This window comes from Cebus imitator, unplaced genomic scaffold (genome assembly GCF_001604975.1).
Source record: "Cebus imitator isolate Cc_AM_T3 unplaced genomic scaffold, Cebus_imitator-1.0 Scaffold170, whole genome shotgun sequence".
Taxonomy (NCBI): Eukaryota; Metazoa; Chordata; class Mammalia; order Primates; family Cebidae; genus Cebus; species Cebus imitator.
The window spans coordinates 1,720,764-1,725,893 of NW_016107485.1; the positions used below are offsets into that span (position 1 = coordinate 1,720,764).

Here is a 5,130-nt window from a genome sequence, read left to right on the forward strand (position 1 = left end):
AAAAAAAGATAAAAATTGAAAAAAAAAAATAAAAAAGATTTGGGGGCTGGGCATGGTGGCTCATGCTTGTAATCACAGCACTTTGGGAGGCCAAGGCAAGAGGATTGCTTGAGCCCAGGAGTTGGAGGCTAGCCTGGGCAACATAGTGAGAACCTGTTTCTACAACAAAAAATTTAAAATTAGCCAGGTGTAGTGGTGCATGCCTGTGGTCACAGCTACTGGGGAGGCTGAGGCAGAAGGATCGCTTGAGCCCAGGAGTTCAAGGCTGCAGTGATGCAGTGAGCATGCCACAGCAACAAAAAAAAAAGACCCTGCCAAAAAAAAAAAAAAAAAAAAAAAAAAGAGATTTGGTACAAATGTTACTTTTCCATACCATATCATCTGATTCACTTAGAAAATTTCCTTTCTCTTTTTACATTTTAGTTCTCTTTTTTTCTGTAGTGTTGACATTGAACACCAGATCCCTGAAATCTACACAGAAATGCCATTTCTATTTTTGCATTTGGTCTTGAAAACACTTGAATCACAATCATCCACTGAGAAACTTCTCTAGAAGAGAAAAGGGCTGTTCCTCAGCACATCTGGGACTCAACAGCCATGAAGGAGGGGAAGCAGAAAGGATTTTGTCCTCCGTGTCATCTTAAAGGGGAAATTTGTGCCTCGCTTGAGTTGGGGTAGAATAGTGCCTATTGACTCTATGAGATTCTCACACTTTGCAAAAATATCTCAAATTCTCTGAAATGACATATTTGGAATCTCAAATTTTCACCACAGAACACCAGAGTTGTCATTCTTGTTACTGTAATGCCACCATGGGGAGCTTTGAGATTATTCCCACATTGAAGTACCATCCATAAGGTTGTAGACAAATCAGTAGTAACATATACCCACAGAAATTGTACTTATTATACCTGAACACTCCCATTTCTTCATAGTCTTAGAAAAAGATGTGAAAGGAAGAGACAAAAACATCAGTATATAGGAAAATACCCTCTACCCTTGAATACCTGAACCTATAATGGGAAGGGTGAGCCAGGCTGGGGCAGGAAGAAAGAGGTTTAATTGTGCTTGTGTGCACATCTATGTATAAGTCAGAATCTTCCTAGAGGGAGGAAAATGCTTAATTCTGTCAGTCAAATTGGTGAAAGAGGTATTGGGCTCTGGGCTATTCATAGACCTTAAGCTGGGTTGTGCTATACATACTGAATACTTGGCTGTTCTCATTTTTTTTTGAGCAATTGAGATAAAGTAAATGAGAGGCCAAAAAAAAAAAAATGTCATGAGAAAAAGTAGAGAGATTCAGATAATGACTCTACTTTTTCTTATAACGCTATCTTTCTTATAACTGTAGATAGTCTGGAAAACTTCCCAGAGTCAGAGAATCACATAAAATAGGATTTCAGTAGGTGGGAGGGAGCGGGGGGATGGGATTCCATTTTGAAAAGAGACTCAAGGGAGTTTGGTCACTGAAGTTCCGGGTGAAGAGGTGAAGAGGATTATCTGAATACTGTACTGATTTTATTTGATTTCAAGAGTGTTCTCCAGTGTCACTGTTGCTCAGATGCCAAAATATCTCTGAGCTACTGCATGGAACATGGTGTCAGCCAGAGAAACTGGTTCAGGGGCACCAGGACACAATGAGCTTTCACAAAGGAACTCTGGAGAGATGACAGAAGCATTTCTATGCCTGACTGTCCTGCGCCCCCTTTTCTGGGAAGAAAGTAAAGCCCTCTACCAAAGACAGCAGAACAAATTCTCACTCTGAAGTGAGGGCAGGAATAGTGAGCTATTGCCTGCCATCCATCTCCAACACTTCTCTGGAAAGAGGATGGGCTGCCTGGAGACGAAGCTGTGTTTGGGGCCCCTGTCCTGCCAAGTGCAGTCAGGGGGTCTTAGTGGCCTGCACTGGCATTCTTGGGGCCACCAGTTTCCCCACGTTCATTGCCTCCCAGCTGGGACACACATTTTACCCATCAATTCCTCCTCAACTCCACATCCTACTGCAAACTCCACATTTACAGAGAGGCACAATCTGTCCCCTCTTTTCTTTCATAACTTCCCCATCTGTGAAATGGGAATAACAGCTCTGTCATAGCTGCTTCACACAGTAAAAGTGCTGCATATGATGGAAAAAGCTCAAATAAAAAGGCAGGGCATTGCTGTTGCTATTTTTAATACCCATCCCATAGTTTCATTTAACATAAAACAGCAAAATAGCTACCAAAAATGCCTTAAAAGCCTGTACTCAGCCTGGAAAGAATAGCTGCATACAAACTTGTCCAGGTCCCTTAGTCCCACCTTAAACCTATTGAGCCAGAACCCCCAAGTGTAGAGACCAGGACCTGTATTTTTAAGGAGTTCCCAGGCAATGCTAATCATAAGCCGGGTTTCTGACCACGATTTGCTCCATTCCATGAACACTGGGCATAATCTTTGCCTGGTTTGGAGGAAGAGATGCATGACATGTTTCCTATACCTCTCAAACTTGACCAGTGGAGATGGGTTACAGCTCAGGTGACTGACAATCCTTTTCCAAGGAATGGGAAGAAAAATAATGCTTTCGACGGGTTAAGATCTCACAAGAGCACCATCAGAGAGGGAGAGGAGGGGTCAGTGGGAAGGAATGGAACTCACCTACGATGATACCACAGGCACTGACCAATCCGATCTCTTTCTTCAGGGCTACTCCGCCCCCTCCGGAACCGGCCTCAGGGCTGGCGTCCGACTCGTCCCCACCTGGGTGTTTCTTTTCGGTGCTGTTTCGGTGCCTGGCTCCTTCTTCCATCCTTCTCAGTAAGATTGCAACCTCCAAAAGCTGCCTCCCTTTCTAAATGAGTATGCGTGTAAATAAATTGGGATAGAGCTTTGAATTAAAACGTCCTTTTCCGAAATAGGGACCACACTTACCCTCTAAACAAGGTAAGCAGATAAAAGAGAAAACGAAAAATATTCCTACTCCGTATTCACACTTTCTGGTCACTCGTGTTTACAAACGAAAAGTGTTGCTTAAAAAAAAGGCCAGGGGAGACATACATTTAAATATAAAAATAGAACTGTGCCAGCGACTCGGGCTGGAAATCTGCTGAAAGGGATGTGCCTTCAGAAACCAGGATGGCTCTGCTCTGTGCACCAGGCAGTGGCTTATTTCAGACGCTTCAAAAAGAGAGCCTGGATTTCCCGTCAGTTCTCCCCCTAATAAAACAGGAGATTGTCTTTACCTCCCCCTAGTTTTTTCTTTTATGATGAAGACAAAAGTAGTTTTCCTTAACTGTAGGAAAAAAGAGCAATCCTCAGGTACTTTTTTCTCTTCTAGAAAAACAACTTGTGACCTGACAGTGTTGCTTCAGATCTGGTTTCCACCTGCTCTGGGTTTCCTTTCCCTTCCCCGTCTTGTGCTTCCGCCTTTGCCAGATGTCCTCTTCTTTCTCGCTGGTCTTCGTGCCCTTGTTTTCCTCTTTTCGATCCAGTCCTACTGCACTGCCGGCCCCATCCCTCTGGGTTTCGGCAGAGTGGCTCCTCCACACACTAACGTGCTTCCCTTTAACGAGGGGTTTTATTCGCCGGCGGAGGCTCCGCCCCCGCCTCCTCTGCTCCCCTCCATCCTCAGTCCCGTCTCCTCCCTCCTCTGCAATGTAAATATTAGCACAGAGCCCCCAAACACCGCTGAGAAAATGGACTAAATTATTTCTTTTTGCAACTGTCTCTCGCTTTCTCCATCCTTCTCCTTGTAACCAAGTGGAAGTAAACTCCTTCCACGACAACTGTTCCGGGAGAGCTCATTAGCTAGTATAATGTTACAGCTCATACAGCATCTGTGAACTTTATAAATAAGGGAACAGTTGTGCAGATATTTTTAATGCCATCTGAAATAAACTAGCCGATGTGTTAAAATATTTAAGACTGGGTCATTTGAGAATACGGGAGAGAACGTTAAAGGGACATCATCTTGGAGTTTCCTAAACATAGGAAGAATCGTCGGGTGAGGGAGGGAAATGGAAGGAATTAACAATGGGGAAAAGGTTCTTTTAGTGTAACTGTGAACTCTGAAGAGTACAGAAGAAACAAAATCGCCAGGCGCGGTGGCTCACACCTGTAATCCCAACACTTTGGGAGGCCGAGGGGGGAGGATCACGTGAGTGCAGGGGTTTGAGACCTGCCTGTGCAACAGAGCGATACCTACCTACCAAAATTTAAAAATTAGCTGGGTGCAGTGGTACAGGCCTGCAGTCTCAGCTACTCAGGAGGCTGAGGCTGGAGGATTGCTTAAGCCCAGGAAATCAAGGCTGCAATGAGCTATGATGGCGCCACTGCACTCCAGCCTGGGAGGCAGAGCAAGACCGTGTTTCAAAAACAAAACAAAACAAAACAAAACAAAAAGGCCAAACAAACAAACAAACGAACAAAAAGCACATGCACACAAGAAAAGAAAAAAAAATAAAACCACAAGGTAGCCTTGTTCACAGCTCTTATTTAGAACTGGCTGAAACATGAAAAAAATTACTCAAACTCTGGTCCTGCAACTTCAAATATTTTTGCACTTATGAACTATTTGAAAATCACATATGGGGAATTATCAGTACATTGGCGATCATAAAACAGACTTGTTGATGTTAGAATAACTAGCTTATTACCATATTGAAATTATACCTCCACTTACCTGAAGAATTTCACTCAGAAACTGCTGCCTTAAGGTGAGAGCAGTGATGTCTATTTATAATTGCAAAGTATTTTGAAAAAACAGCATGAAGCAATATAGTGGACAACATTATAAGTCTAAAATTAAGTTATTTTTAGCCTTATTAAATATATTATGCAAAATTATTTAATTTTAAAGTGGGTCTAAAAAATAAAGTTCCCCCAAGCTGACCCCTAACTACAGAAATTTAGCCTGACTTTCTGGAAAATGTTCCAAAAGATTTTGGGTTTTAAGGAAAATAAATACTTAATTCCTTAAAATGAGGTTGGTTGAGCTGTCATAACACAAGCCTTTTTAATGGGGTAAAGTCCAATCAGGAGTCATCTGCCCCCTTGATCACTCAGCAAGTATTCAGAGGTTTCAAAGGTTAGGAGGAACTTCCTCTCCTTCTCCTTTTGCTAGTTCAAGATACAGCAAATTGAAAGGCTCAGCAA

At 42.7% G+C, this 5,130-nt stretch overlaps 2 protein-coding genes across 2 annotated transcripts in view; one reads left to right on the plus strand and one right to left on the minus strand.

Annotated features, from left to right (window-relative positions):
• The window catches only part of SLC7A8 (solute carrier family 7 member 8), a 60,445-nt gene extending 56,707 nt beyond the window's left edge, over positions 1–3,738 (minus strand). Inside the window, exon 1 of the mRNA XM_017544533.1 lies at positions 2,635–3,738. Within this exon, the coding sequence (XP_017400022.1) occupies positions 2,635–2,785 (151 nt within the window). The 5' untranslated portion in view covers positions 2,786–3,738. The remainder of the gene's footprint in view (positions 1–2,634) is intronic.
• Positions 2,703–5,130, plus strand: part of RNF212B (ring finger protein 212B) — a 68,247-nt gene continuing 65,819 nt past the window's right edge. The window contains exon 1 of the mRNA XM_017544461.2: positions 2,703–2,793. The gene's annotated coding sequence lies outside the window, so the exon portion shown is untranslated. The remainder of the gene's footprint in view (positions 2,794–5,130) is intronic.